Source organism: Aplysia californica, unplaced genomic scaffold (assembly GCF_000002075.1).
Source record: "Aplysia californica isolate F4 #8 unplaced genomic scaffold, AplCal3.0 scaffold00695, whole genome shotgun sequence".
Taxonomy (NCBI): domain Eukaryota; kingdom Metazoa; phylum Mollusca; class Gastropoda; order Aplysiida; family Aplysiidae; genus Aplysia; species Aplysia californica.
The window spans coordinates 142,276-161,684 of record NW_004797965.1 but is presented as its reverse complement, the minus strand read 5'-3'; the positions used below and the strand labels follow the sequence as shown (position 1 = coordinate 161,684).

At 40.7% G+C, this 19,409-nt stretch overlaps 1 protein-coding gene and 2 long non-coding RNA genes across 7 annotated transcripts in view; 1 reads left to right on the top strand and 2 right to left on the bottom strand.

Moving 5' to 3' along the window:
* LOC118478575 overlaps positions 1–5,958 on the bottom strand; it is a 6,968-nt gene extending 1,010 nt beyond the window's left edge. The window contains exons 1-4 of one of the 5 annotated variants that reach the window (XR_004859142.1): positions 5,303–5,731; positions 3,463–3,606; positions 2,780–2,879; positions 10–769 (exon numbers count right to left, since the gene is read on the bottom strand). This is a non-coding gene — a long non-coding RNA (uncharacterized LOC118478575). Of the gene's footprint in view, positions 1–9; positions 770–2,779; positions 2,880–3,462; positions 3,607–4,712; positions 4,753–5,302; positions 5,733–5,902 lie in introns of those variants that run through there. The other 4 variants (XR_004859143.1, XR_004859144.1, XR_004859141.1 and 1 more) reach the window with 4 other exon arrangements.
* Positions 5,959–6,557: 599 nt separating this feature from the next.
* On the top strand, positions 6,558–10,030 carry LOC118478576. The gene is made up of 3 exons (XR_004859146.1): positions 6,558–6,837; positions 9,020–9,481; positions 9,873–10,030. It is a non-coding gene; the product is annotated as an uncharacterized LOC118478576 (long non-coding RNA).
* Positions 10,031–12,035: 2,005 nt separating this feature from the next.
* On the bottom strand, positions 12,036–18,696 carry LOC101856378 (N-alpha-acetyltransferase 50; the record flags this gene model as incomplete). The annotated part of the gene is made up of 3 exons (XM_013088164.2): positions 12,036–15,741; positions 16,853–16,919; positions 18,480–18,696. Coding segments are annotated over 3 exons (489 nt in total), but the record flags the coding sequence as incomplete, so codon positions are not given.
* Positions 18,697–19,409: the final 713 nt, after the last annotated feature.

Below are 19,409 nucleotides of genomic sequence, written 5' to 3'. Positions count from 1 at the left end.
CCCCCTTCTTATATTGTCTCTTAACCCCCACCCCACCCCCCGTAATATTACACTGTTCGCCTATAATAATAATAATATGACATTCATATCCGTGTTACAATCATTGATCTATGCGTCTTACATAATATTCATGAAAAACATGCGTACACACATTCATGCACATAAAATAAAATATGCAGTTCTACATTCACTAAAAAATAACAGAGTAAATCATTCAAGCAAAATAATGCATACACTCTTTCTTACTAATAAGGGAAAAAATTGAGATGCATGTCAATGTCAAAACACCCCCAAATTACAGTAGAATTTTGATAAAGTTAACACCTCGGGATCGAAAAAAAGTATAATATTACATTGGTTCAAGACCACCCCCTGATTCTTACACTTTTCTTACAAGAGAAGGTTCCCTTACTTACTCACATTCTCGTGAATAATTTTGTCTGACACAAATAAGATCAGCAATATGGCATGTACCCGAAAAAGGGACACGCGACAAATACAAACATTTACCAACCCCCCCTCCCCCCAAAAAAAACCCCAACATCTCAATTGTTCTTGGTCTTTCAGGATTTTCCCTGGTACATCGAGCTACCTAACGTTTTAGACGCAGAAATGATCCATCTGTAGTGCTCAACCTGCACGAAGTCTCAGGAAACTGTCTCTGGTCCTCCCATTTTATGACAGCGAGGCTCCAACTGTAGCAGCGACTGGGAAAGTGGCCGGTGAAGAGACGCACGGGCCAGTGCCAGGATCATCATTGGACGAGGAACTGAGGACGATGGAAAAGATGTTTTAATAAAAATAGGTGGAGGCTAAAACAATATTAATAGACGAAGAGCTCAGGAGGATAGAAATGATGGCAATCATTAAACTTTAGCAAATAACTTGAGTTTATAATAGGTGGAGGCTATAAGAACATTATTAGACGAAAAGCTCAGGACAAAAGAAATGATGGCAATCGTTAAACTTTGGCAAATAACTTGAGTTTATAATAGGTGGAGGCAATATGAACATCATAGGACAAGTAACTCATGTGGATGACAGGAATAAATCACAACAAATTAACTTGTGCAAACAAATTGGGTTGATAATAGAAAGGTGTATATTATTTTAGAAATTACCCACAAAAGTTTTCTACAGGATTTTTTAGGCTTACATTTTCGGAATCCAAGAAAGAGGTTCATTAAATTTTTTGTTTCTGAATATGTTTGATGAAAATCCAACTGTGTGCAGATTTTCTATGGTCTTTTTTCCACTTTGTGGATATTTCTTTGGAACTTTTGAAGGGTGGAAAGTTTTGAGGAGGGAAGTGGTTATACAGTAGTCTCCACCTAAGATCCCGGTGCTCGGGAGCAAGGAAATGCGGGATCTTAGGCGAACCGGGATCTTAACCGACGAACCCAGGGAAGAATCTATGGTGACTCATGTTAAGGCTCACAATTGGTAAAATGTTCTCCCTCCACTCTGCAATGAACTGACGTGCCCCCTTGGTGGGTTTATGACGTATGGCGAACAAAAAAGTGGTTAACCTTGATGACCTATCACGGTGCATAGTGGCATGAGGCGTACCATTTTCACTTATTATCCTATCATGAGTCTCGAGATCTACGCTTATCCAGTTGCCCCTCCTCTTTACCTGTCAAAAATTTATAGCTTTCCATCTCTGACCGAGCCCCCTCCCCCTCCAAACCGCCTTTGTCGTTACACACCATTACATTGTGAACCCACCAATTAAAATTCAGTCTGTCTTGCAAATTCGGGAGTAGAGACAACTGCTGCAAATGGTCAAGGAAGAGTTCACGGTTCGATGTGATCCTGCCTGGAGGGAAAGTGTAGGGCCTACCCACCCAGAGAGTGATGCAAGTTTAGGTGGCAAGCTCAGGTGTTAGTGCGATGCATGGGGAAAACAAACGCGTCGGTCAGTTCACACCCCAGTGTGATCCCGTCTGGGGCAAACATTGTATCGCTGCATCGAGTTTTACAACATGTATGTGATCACATTTACGATAGTGGTTGATCTTTGACGCGACGGACAGTTTATTGATCTCAACTTTTCACTCTAGGTTGATCGGCTGTGCCCGCCCGGGTTTTTGTTTAGCAATTTATGATCTGAAATGCGGGATCTTAGCCGAATGTAGACCATCAGAGCAGGATCTTAGGGGTGACTTTTGTATAGTAAAAATTCTGTTTTCCTAAAACAGCGGGATCTTAAGCGAACCGGGATCGTAAGTGGTGGGATCTTAGGCGGAGACCACTGTATAGTCAGCTCCCTATCCTTCTTGTTCAAAGTGTTGTACATTCATTTGTGTGAAACTCTGGATTTTATGATTTCAAGGACATAAAAGAGCTTATAAAGTCAAGAAAAATGTTCTTCGGAGACATATATAACATAGTAGGCCTACTGGAACATTTAATAAACCTCTGAAAAATTATCAGGAAATAACAAAATCATCTTACATCTTTATGTTGCACTTGTAGTTTTTTTTGCCAAATTATAGCCTTCCCAATTCTTTTATTGTTTTCATATATTCTTCTTTACTATTCACGACAATTGTTTAGAGTTATTATCAATTCAATTTTCATTGATGAGCACAATTTAAAAAGAAAGAAAATGACTGTCTAAAAATGTTCCTGCTATTTTTTTGTCATGTATAGAAAGAGTACAATTTGATAACGTAAAAAGTAAAAATACCCAGAAAATAATAACATAAAAAAATCATGAGGTACTGAGAGACAGAGCTGAGGATTTGTAGTGCAATGGTGAACACTATAAACTTACTTCTTAGACTTCAATGGAGATAGATCTAACGGTCTGGCTGACGATGGAGGGGAAGTAGAAGTTCCCGTAGTTGAGTTGAATGACAATCGTGGACCGATGTCTGAGTTGATTTTCAGGTTCCGAGGAAGACAATGAAACGGATATGTAGAATTCAATATTGACCAGTTGGATCTAGCCGAAAGAGCAATCTGTATCTTTATACAAAATACATTTCATTAGAAGTTTAGGAATCTTAAAATACTTATTTTCATTTCTCTCTACACATGTGAAATTTTACAGGTTACTGTATAGGTCGCTTTATCTTCACAAAAGTTTTTCTAATCGGGCCTAAATCCGTTGGTTATTTTTGGAGATTCTCCATTATCATTAGCAGGAGTACAGGACGGGTCTGTCTATGTGGCTCATAAAGGTTACTTCATTATTGTAAAAACAGATTTCACCATACACTTTACTACAATCTTTATGCTTCCACTACGCATTTAACGAAAAAATACATCATGTACCAATGCTAGCTACAGGGGACATAACCAATATATAGCCATATAATCAACAGTTTGACAAGAAAAAGAAGTAGACCCAATACTAGCAAACGACTTCTTTACTGAATTTCAACAATAGCTTAAACCTCAGAAAAGTTAACTTACTTTGAGAAATTCTGAAACCAATTAACAAAGCATGCTCACCTAAACAACTTGAAACTCAGCTCGGAGCAAGTGCAGGTACATTTTACAGTTTAGCCATCTGTTCTGTGATACGAGCCGCCACAAGCCATAGGCCTGCGATCACCTGATCCTATTCTAAGTTACCATCGGACACCTTGTCAATTGCTGGAATGAGGAAAAAAAATGACAATTTTCAAACTGAGCATAATGTGGTTAACGCAAACAGCAAAACAACCAACCAAACAATCCTCGGATCACATCAGACATTATCGCTACTATTACTAGATCTAGGGAGCGATATGATATCAAAACTGTTAAAATCTTTACACATATAGAGAAACTAAGGCTAAGAGATCTTGAGCATGCTAATTTGTACGTTTCTGACTGAAATTCAGAACGGGTGGAGGGTTTCCTGTTCCAAAAGTTCGCCAACTGCACACCTTTCTCAAACAAATTTCAAAATCCAAAAAAACAATTTAAAAAACAGACATTATGTCCCACATCAATCTAATTAGTTGAGTGACTGATACATTTATTTAGCACTGGCGCTAATCGCAAAGCGGCTTTGCAAATAGGCAGTTCCTTGAAAAAAAAATTAAAATGCCTCCCAAATTTTACTCTAGACCTAGACTAGATCTAGATTCTAGATCTAAATCTAGACCTACAGGAACATAATTAGGGCTGGCTGGACAGTACTTTAATTCTACGACTTCAGTGTTGCGGAAGTTTGGGAAATTAAAACTTGATGCCTTGTCTTGGCCTTGTTGTTCAATGTTGCCATATTATATTATATATATATAGACTAGATCTAGAATCTACCTAGATCTAGATTCTAGATTAGATCTAGATATCTAGATCTATACACTATACACTATACTATAGACACATACTAAGACAACCTACCGCTACCTTAGAAAATTACAGTCTATAGTCTTATATATATCTGCTTAGTACCTAGACCTAGAATCTAGATCTAAATCTAGATCTAGATCTAGATATAGTTTTGAGATATATGACGTGAAGAATTTCGAGTTTCACAAAATGTCAAGGTTTTTCGAATGGTAGCGTCAATTACCACCGAGTGACGCGGTGGCAATTGACAAAAATTGACTTTTTGTCAATTGCCACCGAGTGAAGCGGTGTCAAGTCTGAAAACAACACTATCTTTAGCATTATACATAATCTGTGTCTAATAGGTCAATTTGTTCTCAACTAATTTAATTGGACGAGCATCTAGATTTCTAGATCTAGTCTAGAGCTACGGTACCAACTTGGCGTGTTTTCAATGAGATGTAGGCCTAGATCTAGGCTAGAAGCCTTAGCCTACACTTTGGTGTAGAACCAACACAGGCAATTCTAGAAGTAGAAGGTCACAAACGCACACAAACTCAAGCAGAAAAGACACACACACACACATAAACACAGAGAGGCGAACGCACAACACCGAGCACTCGCGAGCACAATAAGCTAGATCTACCCACCCTCCAACGCAAAAGAGCTCTAATTTACTCGGTGGCAATTGACAAAAAGTCAATTTTTGTCAATTGCCACCGCGCCACTCGGTGGCAATTGACACTACCTTTTCGAATAGCCTAGATCTATTCTAGATCTAGATCTAGATTAGATCTAGATATCTAGATCTAGATGTAGGCCTAGAATCTAGATCTAGTGTTTTGACAGTGCAGGTAGACCATTAGACTAGATCTAGGCTATTCTAGGCGTCGTAGGCCTAACTGATAGGCCTTGATTTTCTATAGAATCTAGATATAGATCTAGATCTAGGCGTATTGGCTTAATTAATAGGCCTGCCTAGATCTAGATCTAGATCTAGAATCTAGAGAATCTTTATTAAGTCTAATACTTCTCCGATCCCTCAGCAGTGACAGCAGTTACCCGGCATCGAACGTCGAAGCTATTCTTCCTTTGATGTGTACATCTAGATCTAGAATCTATCTAGATCTACCTAATGATGTTATTGGCATATTCCAGATCGGATTCTTCCCTAAGACAGTCTTTAGTAAAGCCATAGCCAGAATGTGGACTCAGCTGATAGCAAACTGTCAACAAAGAACTTTAAATGGCAGCGTGTCATCGAACTTTGAAAATGGGTTGGTCACTTCGAAACCAAAGAATTAGTTTAAGATCTTTATCTAGATATCTAGAAGATCTCGATCTATACAATTTGTAATTTCGTCTAGATGATGAGGTTCCCGGAAAATTCATGAAGCTATAGCACTTGGAGGTTGAAATAATTTTAATTACGAAAATATCAATTGAAAAGAAAAAAAGCGAATAATAACAAAGCGAAAACAAGGAACATAACAATGAAAGAATTGAAAAGAAAAAAAGCGAATAGTAGACCGCCAAAAACAAGGGACATAACAATGAAATTAAGAAATGGCAGCCTGCTAGTTATTCCCCTTTACGGGACCAACTACGTCATCGTTCTTTGTCTACGCACCTACGTCATCATTCGATGAGTACACCTATATCATCAACGTCATCGTTCTTTGTGTAAATACTACGTCATCGTTCAATGGGTACACATATACATCATCATTCAATGAGTACACACATACGTCATTGTTCTTTGTGTAAACACTACGTCATTGGCCATTGTGTGCACATAAAATCCTACAAAAGCTTGATTTGGTTGTATCGTTTCGCTAAAAGCATGTGGGTTAGCAGAGCAGTAATTATCACGCCTAAAATATTATTTTAGAGAATGAAAGACTTGTAAACTTGTTTTGCATTGGAAATTACCTTCCTCTGTCTGTATAACGTAATATGTTTTTTAAATAATTTTTTTTTCGTGCGTATTTCCGGCACAAGCAAAGATCTTACACTAATTAGTACTTCATTTTGTGGAAGTGGTGCCACCCATATAAACGGAAGTGATGCCACCCACTCTAAGACATAGACTTAAGGACGTGAAAAGCGCGGATCAACAGACGAATTAGTAGCCTACTTTTCGAGACAGAATGGTGGTTTTTAGAATGCTAGAGCTAGTGCGAAGCAGGATGGGGGTTCAGAGATTGTACATGTAAATGGGGACACGCCGGCCATGCCAATAAGAGTAAGAAAGTACCCATGTCTGACACATAGAACGTCACGCTGTGAGCTATTGTATTAGGCTATAATCTTTGGGTTTGAGTTAAGGAAGATAACCCAAAAAATTCACCCCTTCAGTATTTTTCATGGTTACCTCTCTTTGACCATATTTTGAGTATTATTATTTCAGTCTAATCTGACATAATTTTTCTCACGCAGATTTGTTTTGATGTGCTAGGTGGATAGAGCTCATTTTCCTGAGAAATTTGATACCAAAATCACATAGATCTAGATCTAGATCTATATTATTTAATTTTTCAGCCAGTTACAGATGTTCAAATTTCGGTAATATTTGTTGGGCTTTCCAAGAGGCTCTATTTGTTGACAAGTGTAAATAAGCCAGGCTGTGTTTGGTACGTCAGTGACTAGATCTAGATTCTAGATCTAGATCTACCTGCTGATCCAGAACAAGATGTTTTGATATCTAAATCTAGATATATCTAGATCTAGATTCTAGATCTAATCTAGATCTAGATCTAGATTTAGAGGCACTACTGTACAATTGCGGTCCCGTTTGTTTACAATTTACATGATGGCCATTGTGGGAGTGAATTTAGAAGATCTAGATCTATATCTAGATATATATCTAGATCTAATTCTAGAATCTAGATATCTAGTTCCCACCCCGCAATTAGGAACTACCGAAAAAGCACCAAGTTATCTAGATCTAGAGATTCTAGATTCTAGATCTAAATCTAGATCTAGATCTAGGTCTAGATCTAATCTAGATCATTTTAATTCAGTTTAGATCTAGATCTAGATCTAGATCTAGAATCTAGATATTAGATCTAGATCTTGGTCTAAATAAGAAACACGTAAAAATTACTACATGTGCAGGGGAGATCTTGATCTAGAGTCTAGATTAGATTTCTAGATCTAGATCTAGATCTAGTTCTAGATTCTAGATGTAGATCTAGATCTAGATTCTAGTCTTGATCTAGATCTAGTGTGATTTAGTACAAAGCAAACGGGACTGCAATTGTACAGGAGTGCCGATCACATATGTGTGTGCCGATCTAGGAGCCATGTTGGTGACCAGGTTTTTTTCTGACTGTTCTTTGGCTTAGATCTAGGATCTAGGGCATCGTAGATCTTAAGTCTAGATCTATTTGTTTGCTAATTTCGTAATCAACACCCAAACATTCTCTCTCTCTCCCTCCCTCTCTCTCTCCGGCCGACCAACAACACACCTTAACCCAAACCCTAACATGAACCCTTACCCTGACCCAAATCGTAACCCTAACCCTAGGTCTAACCCTTACCCTAACCCTAACTCTTGTATAGTTTGCTCAGTGGACCTTGTCGTGGTAAGTGCCGGCCCTCCGCGGAACTCCTCCCTGAAAATGTAGTTTTCTGAATACAGGGTGTCTTTTAAAAAAAGAGGACCCCATTAAAATAACTCAGTCATCTAGACATTATAATTTCAATAAAACTTCGAACAAATAAAATTCTGATGCTTTCGTGGTCTAGAGGTTACGGTGTTCTCCCCTAATTCAATACGTCCCACATTCGAAACCTGACAGCGACAGAAATTTAAAATGTTTTTTCTAAAATCTTCTCCTTTCCCCTCCTTTAACCTGCTCTCTAACCTGTCCTCAGAGAAAGTTGCATTTGAAAATAGCAAAAAGTTGCAAGAAAAATTAGCAAAAGTTGCAAGACGTGTATAGCTAAAACAATGCCACGGAACTATTGGAATACATTGTTGCTATGCTCATTGCAATCTAAAGTAACCTATGAGTTTTGTTAGATCAAAATCAGAAGTTAAATGTGAATGTCTAGAAGTTAAATGTGAATGTCCACCAAAAAAAAAAAAAAATAAAAAAAACCCCTGCATGGAGGTTGCATGGTGCTTAAACGCTCGCTGACGTTGGGCAGGTGTGACCAGCGTGGTTTTGGGGCTGTTCAAATATAATCTTACACTTTTTAAACACTTTCCTGCCCCCCCCCCCCCTCCCTCAATCCCGTAATATTACGTTATTCGCTTAAAATTATATGACATTTACATTGCGCAAATCAGTGTTACAATCATCTTCTATGCGCTATACCTTTAAATGATTAATTATAGTATTCATGAAAAACATGCATAGATCTACACACATGTGACAATGTGACATAATAATTAAATACGCTTCAAGCGGAACTTTTCCAGAAAAACGTACATTGTCATTTTACCACTTTAACGGCACCGGTGTAATCAAAATTAGACTAGATCTACATGTTAATTGTTATGTAGCCCAGATGTCTACCAGTGTATAAAGTGCGAGTTGACATATATATATATATATATATATATATATATATATATATATATATAGATTCTGTGTTTTTGTGAGCCAAAATAAGTGAGCTTTGTGAGCTAATTAAATCTATAAATAAACAGTTCTTTATCTTGAGCTTTTTCAAGATTCTCCATTTGCATTATTTAGCATTGTTTCTATGTATTTGTTTCTTTTTCATTTTGTTTCAGATCCCAACAGTCGTCTGAACCTGAGTGCCATAGAAATCTCGCCCTTCCTTGAGATACAGCCATAGTTCTCTCCCCTGACCATAGAATACGAAGCTTTCACCGACAAAGACATCTTGCTGGTTCGGATCCAGGCAAGGTCTAAGCTCTGTGGCGCCATCGGCTGGCTAGATAACACAGTGGACAGCAAACAGTAAGTCCAGGTTTTGTGTTGAGGACAAGTCAACATTTCTCTCAGACAAAATGATTTTTTTTTGTGGATAACTTGTTTTGTTTTTGTGTTGAATCCTTAACGTCTTTAATTGAAACAAAAACTGCTGTATCTTAGATTTAGTGACTGATGCAATGTTTCAACCCCAGGTAGTAAAGTGACTGATGCAATGTTTCAACCCCAGGTAGTAAAGTGACTGATGCAATGTTTCAACTCCAGGTAGTAAAGTGACTGATGCAATGTTTCAACTCCAGGTAGTAAAGTGACTGATGCAATGTGGCGTCGGTGGCCTAGTGGTTAGGCTCTCGGACTTGCAACCGTAAGGTCGTGGGTTCGAATCCCGTCAAGGGCCCGACGTTGTGTCCTTGGGAAAGGCACTTTACACGAATTTTCCTCACTTCACCCAGGTGGGAATGGGTACCCGGCTATAGACAGCGAAAGATCTTGTCAGTTTGTTAGTGTTTGAGCGCTTAATCGGCTGCTCGCACTGTATGCTTCCCGGGAAGCTGAGAATGTTTCGGAGTGTTCTATGGTCTGCTGGGGTAATAATATAGTGTAAAGCGCATAGAGCCTGCTGCTGAGCGGGGATATGCGCTATACAAATGCTTTCTATTATTATTATTATTATTAATGTTTCAACTCCAGGTAGTAAAGTGACTGATGCAATGTTTCAACCCCAGGTAGTAAAGTGACTGATGCAATGTTTCAACTCCAGGTAGTAAAGTGACTGATGCAATGTGGCGTCGGTGGCCTAGTGGTTAGGCTCTCGGACTTGCAACCGTAAGGTCGTGGGTTCGAATCCCGTCAAGGGCCCGACGTTGTGTCCTTGGGAAAGGCACTTTACACGAATTTTCCTCACTTCACCCAGGTGGGAATGGGTACCCGGCTATAGACAGCGAAAGATCTTGTCAGTTTGTTAGTGTTTGAGCGCTTAATCGGCTGCTCGCACTGTATGCTTCCCGGGAAGCTGAGAATGTTTCGGAGTGTTCTATGGTCTGCTGGGGTAATAATATAGTGTAAAGCGCATAGAGCCTGCTGCTGAGCGGGGATATGCGCTATACAAATGCTTTCTATTATTATTATTATTATTAATGTTTCAACTCCAGGTAGTAAAGTGACTGATGCAATGTTTCAACCCCAGGTAGTAAAGTGACTGATGCAATGTTTCAACTCCAGGTAGTAAAGTGACTGATGCAATGTTTCAACTCCAGGTAGTAAAGTCTGTCCCCGTGGTTTTATGCATCCCGCATAATTGAGCACAATTTGATCTTTTTTTGGCTTAATTTCTTATTATTTTCCTTTATCATTCTCTGCGAATTAAGAGAATCGCATAATTTCACATTTTTGGGCTCAGTTTGCATAATTTCAGAATTTTCTTTCATAAAACGACGGGGACAGTAAAGTGACTTGGCTGTTTTGAGTCGGCTCTGCTTCAACATGTGAAGACAACTGGGAAAAAAAACCAGTCAAATTTTATATGATCGTCTATACACACATAGCAAAACACGCACACAGTGGTCCGATTATCAGGCCCTAAATCTTTTCTTGTTTATTTTCTGTATTGAAAATGTGTACATAGCAGAATTTGTACATTATAACAGTGTACGGCTGATTTCAATATGTGTGTGTTAGTTTGCGTGAGTTAGTTTGTGTGTGTTAGTCAGACTGTTAGTAAATGTGTGTTCGACTGTTAATAAATGTGTGTCAGTTAGACTTAGACTGTTAGTTTGTGTGTTAGTTAGACGACTGAGTTTAGAATAATACCTACTTGGGGTTTCATGACACTACAGTTCAAGGTCAGCCCCAGAGCGTCTTTGCGTTGTCGCTACATCACAGCACGCTGTTCCTGTGGGATATAATTGTGACCCCACCTGATGCACACTAGGTCAAACAAGTCCAAATACGGGGCTGAACTTTTCCCCAAGTCTTTGTTCTGTTTGGTGGCTGTGTGCTGAGGCCTTTAGCTCCAGTTCACAACTTACTGCTTTCTCTTTTTTTATTTATTTATATTATATTGAATTAATACTTTATACAATTTATACGCCATAAATCTAATAAACTATACGTAAACATGACGTGCATTTTGTCTTTTTTTCATTGAATTTCTTGTTCCAGTTGTATATATATATATATATGTATGTATGTGTGCATGTTTTGTGTGATTTGCACTGTCTACTTCTTTGCTACAGCAGAGGTTCCGAGTGTCCAAATCTACTCTTTGCAAACTTACGATCAGTTTGAGCAATGTACCACTATACATGTACACTGTTCTAAAACTATACTGTACTGAAGTGGAATTGAACTTGAATTTGTAAGCCAAATGTCTACCAGCTCCGCTAAGATACCAACTGCCGAGTCTACTCAAAGACTGGCTACTGCTTACAGGCTGGAAGTTCAGCAGGTCATGAGCTCGACTGGTAAGGGGCATGGCTCTAGTTCGAACCCCCAGCGCATGGGTGGTTGGCAGATGCTCTGGTATGGTTTGCTCCTTCTTTCCTATCCAACATCTATCGTCCTTGGGTCGGCCTACATTCATCACGTAGCGGGTGTTTGTTTGGATGAGGAAAGAGAAGCCCGTCAACACAATGTCAGTCATTTGGTGCTGCGAAAAAGTCAGACAGACGGAAACAACAGACGGAAAATAGAGAAGTAGAACCTACCAGTGGTACCCTCCAACCACACAGACAGACGGAAACAACAGAGGGAAAGAAAAGAAGTAGGACCTACAATTGGCCCCTCCAACTAACTGCAACTATTGACATGATCTATTAGAAGTTGTGAAAAGAAACCAGAAACAAAGCAGCACAATGTTAATTAATAAAATCTCACACGTTTATTTGAGAACTGGTCATCTCATAACCCAGGAAAACAAACAACAACATTGTAGTCAGCAAAAATGTACACAGAATCCACATCTCCCACACAGACACACACACAGGCAAACAGTCAGTCAGTCAGACACACACACAGGCAAACAGTCAGTCAGACACACACACAGGCAAACAGTCAGTCAGACACACAGGAAGGCAAACAGCAGGACAAGTAAAGTATAGCCGCCCCCCCCCCCACACCCCCCCCCACCATCTACCACGAGGACCACAGCCCAGTGTTTCCCATATGTGCAAGTCAGTGTAAGATCATGTGGTCGCTTTTAAGGACAAGCAGGCTAACCCAGATTTCGGGGGTTTCCAGGAATCTTGACCTACACCAAAAGTGGGCATTGCCCTAGATCTAGGAGAGGTTTGGTCACATTGGGGTGTACATTTGTTAGGTAATAGAGAAAACTCTCCTTGTCTTTTAAAGACACTGAACTAAGAACAAAAACTCTACCTTTGATTTTCTCAAAACAGTATTTTTCGGGATAGCCCCCTTGTGCTTAAAAGCGACCATGTATGTATGACACAGCCACTCCGCATGTTGCCCACAAGACACAAGTCCCTAGCAGGGAGCTGGGCCGGGCTGGGCTGAGGTGAGAGTTGGGGTGAGTAGATCAATTCCTCTCTACCACACCTGTCTGAAACGGAAACCTTCCTTATCCTACTAGCACGCAGCTGTGGTAGGGTGGGGGTTCGGGTTTGATCAATTACACCGGTCTAAGTCTAAGACGGAAACCTTCACAATGAGGAAATGGAAGAGAAATTTCTTCCCCTTTCGAGGGTTCTGACCTGCCTAAGACACAAAACTACTTTGCCCACTTGGCTCTTTTTGGAAACACAACTTGTTCCATCAGCTCCACCCATAATGTCACACTGTCGGGCTAAGGGAGGGGGCCTGCAGTTACTAGTTCGCCCGTCTATGTGAGCCCCACTTCCCCTGCCCAAGACAGAACGAGAACATTTCCCTGGCTCCGTCGCGACTCAGCCTAGAACAGGTCGTGCTGTACTTTACTTTGGCCCAGACAGCTGCAGACAATCATTCCCCGCTCACACACACGCCCGCCACACCACAGAACAAACTGTCACACATCAGTTAGTAAAGCTGGTTGATTATCAGTGAAAAAAATAATCTCGGGTGAGCTTTTGAAAGAATAAAAAACCCACCAACAAATCCTGTGAACTTAAGCACGCGAGTCCACACATACAAAGTAAATACTTCATGGTCAAAACACAATTTCAGCCATTTTGTTTGGTGTTGAGAAAACTTCAGGAAACTGGGCTGACTTATGTCAACCTTATGACCAGCAAAAATGGAAACAAAACTGTCAAATTTTGGATTTTTAGTAAACAACGATGTTACAGCCAGGCCAGGAAACTCCAAGTATTTTGATCATTGCAACAACTCAATGGTGGTAAAAAATGAGTAACACATGGACAACTGTGACGGCCGTCATGATATCGACGATGATCTCACTCGCTACTGCTCCATCGCAGGACACAGGAAAAAGAGAAGGAAGAAAAAAAGAAAATGCAGAACTCTCCACCCTTAGACGTAAATAAAAAAAGGTGCACATTTGTCGCCGTCATTCAACATCCTCGTATGCCAAAATTGGGGAAAAAATGAGAACCCAGTAGCCTATGTTGTAGAGGTACTTCCACTGGTCCAAGACTCATTTCCTTCTTAACCCTAACTCTGGCAAGTGGTTTCAACAGGAATGGCAGGGCCAGTCAGCCAAAACGTGCACATGCTTTACAAATCAAATTTATGGACTTGCATCAAATAAAAACCCTACAAAAGTATATATTTTCTGAAAGAATTGAATGAACGTTTATATTTTGCCATTGAACATATGATTTTATTTAATTTTCAAGGGGTTATGTAACTTTGAAATCCAAGATGGCTGACAAAAAATGTACATGCTCATTAGCATATTCACCAATCTAATGTATTTCTTGTTATAAAAAATGTGAGATAGCAGAAATATGGGTTTTTCAATTACCTTTCAGAAAATGTATAGATTTATAGGTTTGAGAAGAACAGGTAATGAGTTATGACTGTTTCAACTTGTCATGTGGTCTGTTTCGAGCGCAGCTGATGATACTCGCTAATTTCATACCATACTCAACATAAAAACACTCTAAGTACAACCATGTGGTTTTCAGCAATCTGCTGGTAGTCTGTAATAATTAGTATAGCAAAAGGAACCTACTTGACTCTATAGCTCTCCTTTTTCTGCCCCTATTAGACTCCCAAAGTAGTAGAATCTAGTGTTCCATTTGAAAGAGAAGTTGGGGCAGGTTGAGAACTGGTACATGTATCCCCATTGTCTGTCAGATCTAATCCCAATCTTGACTGAACACCAATAAATCCACCACTAACAGTGTCTGAATTACTTTCCCTAGTCAATTCACTTTCAAATGTATCCAAAAAAGATCGATTTTTGGCCATTTTAGACCCACACAAGTGATAGATCTACACTGGCATTAGTGGCTTGTGACTTGTGGCCTGATCAACAAGCTTTCAAAACATCCCTGTTTTGAAAGCAAAATACTCTTCTCCTAGGCCAGAATGGTACAAATATTCTGATTGGTTGGAGGTTAGCCTTTTAGCCAATCAGAAATCACTTTGGGAAGCCCCAAATATTTAGTTGGAAGGCAGAAGCAGCAGTTTACTATATGGTCCTATGAGATCGGCCCTGCCAGTTTCATGGCAGGAAATGGGCTGATCTAATCGGCCCTTGCCAGAGTGAGGGTTAACACAGGTTTATACAAATTAAATATTTTGTAGTAACCCCAAAATGATCTGCATGAAATGAAACTGTACTTTGCTTTTCTTGAAAACCTCTTTTTTGTTTTTGACATACGACAATGACAAATGAAGGCCACATTTTAGAAACTGTATACATTTTGAATTGAAACATCTCCTGTCTTCTTTCCTTACAAACACACCAATACATTTTCCTTACTACTATATATATATATATATATATAAGATAGAGGCAAGTCTCACAGAAAAATTCTACCATCAACACTGTCTTTTAACAGCTGTCTGACCGTGGTTCAAAAGTCATCAACGCGACCAGCTCACCATTCACTCACCCCCAAGATGTCAGAAAGTCCTATCTTCCAACTTATTGCAGACAGCAAAAGACTGAACTCAACAAACCCTCATCGGGACTGACGAATTCCCCGAACACCTCGTTCAAAGCACAATTACCCGTGCCATAGATACACCAATACTCCTCAAAGGAATTTTTTTACAAATGATTTTCTATCCAATGTAATTGGTAGGGGACATTGTTAATTTATTATAAAGCGATCACACTTAAAATGTGAACCTTCTTGCCCAATAATGTGAGAAAAACAAACGAAACCTCACCCAGTGTGGTACAACCCCCCCAACTAATCAAAATCTAACTACAACAACTCTCCTTCACGAAGACGGTGATTTCTCTACACTTTCTCCCGATGAAGACTCCACTTTTTCCTCCGCACTGCCGCCATCTTTGAACGACTTCTGCAGGACGTAGGCGTCTGCGGGCTCGATGCGCTTGTAGTAGTTCTTCTTCTCCTCCACAATCTTGAAGCCAAACTTCTCGTAGAAGCGGATGGCACCGTCGTTGTTCACTTGTACGTGGCTGGGGGACACACACAGGGAGTTAGTTTTAGTAAGTGTTTTACGGCACTTGCAACACAATAAGGTCATATAAGTGCCGAAGATTAGAGGTGTTACAAGAGAGTAACAAACACGAAATAGAAGGAGGGGAGATAGAGGTGATAGATTTTTTTATAGGAAAGAAGGAGCAAACCACACCAGAGCACCGGCCAACCACCCACAATGAGACACGTAGACAGGCAAGTGTCAGCTGTAAGTACAGAGAAGCACTCCCGCACGACAACCGCCATTTAGGGTTGCCAAAAAGTAAAAACAAACAGACAGAAACAGAAGCAGGGACCACCAACAGTGACCCTCAACCAAAGAGACGGAGACAGAGAGCATCTCCAGTGGTTAACCAAAGGTGTAACAATCTCCAGTGGTTAACCAAAGGTGTAACAATCTCCAGTGGTTAACCAAAGGTGTAACAATCTCCAGTGGTTAACCAAAGGTGTAACACAGTGGAGCTTTTTTTGTGTGTTGATTAGGCGGGTTGCTCAAACACAAGGAAACAAATTAAGCATTTTATTTTCTTTTGATTTACTCGTTTGTCTTTTTTCTGATTAACCGTGTTCAGCTTAGGTGGACTTCATGCAATTGTAAGAGGCACGGAGTGTGTATGATACATCTCTACGAGGTGTGTGTACGGTACATCCCCACTGTGCGTGTACGTACATTCCTCCCCACTGTGCATGTACGGTACATCCCCACTGTGTGTGTACGGTACATCCCCACTGCGTGTACAGTACATCCCCACTGTGCGTGTACGGTACATCCCCACTGTGCGTGTACGGTACATCCCCACTGTGTGTGTACGGTACATCCCCACTGCGTGTACAGTACATCCCCACTGTGCGTGTACGGTACATCCCCACTGTGCGTGTACGGTACATCCCCACTGTGCGTGTACGGTACATCCCCACTGTGCGTGTACGGTACATCTCTACTGTGTGTGTGTGACCTACATCCCTCCCCACTGTGTGTGACCTCACACATCTCCTCAGTGAGAAAACTCTTCCTCCCACACCCTGACTGTGACACACAAAGTGTAGACAACCCTGAACTAGCGACACGGACAGAGGACTGGCACTCACAGAAACACGTTGTCGATGTTCCCCTCCTTCTCGCAGATGTTGAGGACGTGCTCCAGCATGACCGTACCTGAGGACACATCAGAGACCAGAGTCAGTTCACGCCACTCACAAGTTCCTCCCTCACCCTATCCACTCACAAGTTTTTCACTCACCCTATCCACTCACAAGTTCCTCCCTCACCCTATCCACTCACAAGCCCCTCCCTCACCCTTTCCACTCACAAGCCCCTCCCTCACCCTTTCCACTCACAAGCCCCTCCCTCACCCTATCCACTCACAAGTTTTCCACTCAACCTATCCACTCACAAGCCCCTCCCTCACCCTATCCACTCACAAGCCCCTCCCTCACCCTATCCACTCACAAGCCCCTCCCTCACCCTATCCACTCACAAGTCCCTCCCTCACCCTATCCACTCACAAGTCCCTCCCTCACCCTATCCACTCACAAGTCCCTCCCTCACCCTATCCACTCACAAGCCCCCCCTCCCTCACCCCACCAATGCCTCACCCTATACAGCACAATCATACAGGCTTGGAGAGTCACAAATGGGGAGTCCAAAAAAAAAATGCAGTTTTTTTTCGTATTCTGCACAATTTTGCAATCTTGCTGGGATAAAAAATAAAACATAATAAATTGCTTCCAATTCACTACCACCACGTAAGATGTGGGAAACACCACAGCAAGTATCATATACTTTCAGCTGATCAAAATTACGTTCCGGAACTTGTTTACAGGAAGAAATCTTTGAGAAGCAGATGATTTTGGAAGCTCGCCTCAACCAATCCGTGATGTTTATCTTGCGTCACTTAGGCCAACAAGTCGGGCATTTATTTCCATGTTGAAACAAACGCACTCTAGAAGTTCAGAGATTTTTAAAAAGATAACAGCGACAATTTTAGAGAGGACATCAGAGGCTGCCACTCTGACAGAGATTCCGAGTTCACAGATAGTCGTCAATTAAATTAGCTGCGAATAAACGTTTAGAATGTGAAATCCTGGGACCAAGACCGATTACGGACATGACAGGTTGTGCTAGATCTAGGGTTAGTACTAGAGTTAGACCTACGACATAAACAGAAAAAGAATGACACCTTTAGATCCTGATCCTATAGTACAAGAGCAGGAACTAGGAGTAGCTTTGTGACTAAATAAGGAATTCGATCTAGAGCAAGTCAGCCAGGCAAAACAAACCACGCAGAGGTAAAGGAGACACCGGTCATCGTTGTGCTGTTTTGTGACAGTCTTCTTTGCTCTGAACCCTGCTTACTAAACGTGTTACATAAAAATGAACAATGTTTCAGCAGCTTCAGAAAACTTGTAGGATAAAAACTCAGTTGATTTATTTTTTCAATTCCACTAAAATCAAGCAGTTTCCCTGTATTTACTACACCTCTATTTGGACAGGTACTCCTAAAAAATTTCTGCATATGTGTTAAAATTTCCACCATTTTTGAAAGGTCACCCACCAAAAACTTTAACAGGTCTCTTTGTTCTTTTTTGCTGCAACAATATACTGTAATTCTGGTGTATCTGTGGGGTACATTTAGTGTATATGGTGTTAGTAGTTGAAGTTTTCCGACTTTCAAAGTAAGTTAAGCCACATGATGCCGTCTCCAAGACAACCTACCGATGCCAAGCCGCCGGTAAGGAGCCAGACAGCCCAGGGTCATGATGTACAGCCGTTTCTGGTTCTCCGAGGTGTCTATGCGGCAGCACACGGCCCCGATCACGATGTCATTGTAGTAGGCTGAGGACAGACGGCAACAGAAAAAAATAAGCTCCTGCTGGCTCACTAGTGGCTTTACAGAAATAAAGGGCAACAAACATTTCTCAATTAGATAAGACAAAATTCAAGACATATCGTCTCACTGTTACCACTCTGTCTACAGCAGAATTCAGTTTGTACCTGTGTCTGTGGTGTAATGATTAAGCTCTTTGTCACTGCACAATGATGTGAGTTCTCTACCTTGTCCGGAAGTTTTTGTATCCAGTATATATGATATCATTATCATGTACCTTTTTGTCCACTGGGTTGACCCCCTAAACAGGGACATAGCAACCCCTCCCCTACATGTATTGAAGGGAACGTAAAATACTTACAATATATCATGAGTATTTACATGGGATTCAAGTTACTGAGGCCGAGAAATATTTCTTAACAAAATTCTTTAAAAGGACAAATCACCCTTACAACTCTCAGTCCCAGATGGTCAGCCGGACGTAACACGCAATGTCTTGTAGGCAACCAGTAACGGCAAATTTTGCCAACTTCAGAGACGTCCATGGTCCAGCAGAACTCTAAAAGTAAAAGCTCTACGCATTTTCGTGACATTCCAAGTATGTCATAAGGCAATGAAGGGGTCAAAATCAACCAAAATCAGAGAGGAATGAACCTGTACGAACTCAGTATAGTATAGTAGTATAAGGTTTTACGGCGCTCGCAACTGCTAAGGTCATATGAGCGCGCGAAACACAAGTTGTTCACCTCTGCGAAAGTTCACTTCACGACTGGTAACTAATTTACTTTAAAATGCTAAAAAGTTGAAATATTCAAATT